This window comes from Fonticula alba, assembly GCF_000388065.1.
Source record: "Fonticula alba strain ATCC 38817 unplaced genomic scaffold supercont2.6, whole genome shotgun sequence".
NCBI classification, from domain to species: Eukaryota; order Rotosphaerida; family Fonticulaceae; genus Fonticula; species Fonticula alba.
Genome location: NW_009242976.1, coordinates 1,807,372 through 1,808,258, shown reverse-complemented (window position 1 = coordinate 1,808,258; position 887 = coordinate 1,807,372). Strand labels below are relative to the sequence as shown.

Below are 887 nucleotides of genomic sequence, written 5' to 3'. Positions count from 1 at the left end.
GGGGGGGGGGGGGGGAGCAGGAGGAGCATGTGCGCGTGCGCGTGCGCGTGCGCGTGCGTGCCGGGGCACGGCCGAGCATCGGGAAGGTTGGGGTCACGCACTCCTTGTCGCCGAGGGCCCGGCGCCGGCGGAGGCACACGATGAAGACAATGATGCAGATGATGGCCAGGACAATGACCGCGGCGAGGACCGACACGCCGGCGATCAGGGCCACCGGGGTCTTGGCCTGGGTGACTGCGGGAGGAGGGGAGGGGGGGGGCGAGGGGGAGGGACAAAAGGCGGATGTCAGGGGGGGGGGGGAGCCGCGCATGGGGCCGAAGCGCCCGAGCCGCATCGCGTAGAGGAAGCTAGTCAGGCCGCACGCGCGCAAGAAGCCCCGGAAAAGCCGGGGTCGCATTGACACTCACCCTGGGCAGAGCAGGAGCCCTGGTTGTGGCAATCTTCCGGGCAGGTGACCGGCGCCTCGCAATCCGGGAATGGATTCAGGGTGTAGCCGGGCAGGCAGGTGGTGCAATCGGTGGCCGGATCGATGCCGAACAGGCATGTGCAGGTGGTGGAGCCCGTGGGCAGGTGGCCGAACTGGCCGCAGTCGGGCACAGCTGGGGCGGATGGACAGCGGGGGGCGGGGTCAGGAGGGCGATTGGGGGGAGGGGGGAGGGGCCAGGCGAGGGAGAGCGAGCGAGGGGGGGGGGGGGGGGCGCACAGCGAGCCCCCGTCATCAGACAGAGGAGGAGGGCCATGCAAGCCAGCAGAATGAAGGAGGCGGTCCTTCTGGACGGGGCGGTGGCCTGGCGCCGACCGCCGGAGGCCGTCCGGCGAGCCATCATCACAAAAAGGGAAACCAAAGGGGGGGCCGGGGACGGTCTACAGTTTGGATGCCTTCAGGG

At 70.6% G+C, this 887-nt stretch overlaps 1 protein-coding gene across 2 annotated transcripts in view; it reads right to left on the bottom strand.

The window, feature by feature from the left end:
- The window catches only part of H696_04053, a 6,672-nt gene extending 5,785 nt beyond the window's left edge, over window positions 1-887 (bottom strand). Inside the window, exons 1-3 of one of the 2 annotated variants that reach the window (XM_009497925.1) lie at window positions 704-887; window positions 363-599; window positions 102-234 (exon numbers count right to left, since the gene is read on the bottom strand). In XM_009497925.1, the coding sequence (XP_009496200.1) occupies window positions 102-234; window positions 363-599; window positions 704-827 (494 nt within the window). In that variant the 5' untranslated portion in view covers window positions 828-887. The remainder of the gene's footprint in view (window positions 1-101; window positions 235-362; window positions 600-703) is intronic. The other variant, XM_009497926.1, reaches the window with a different exon arrangement.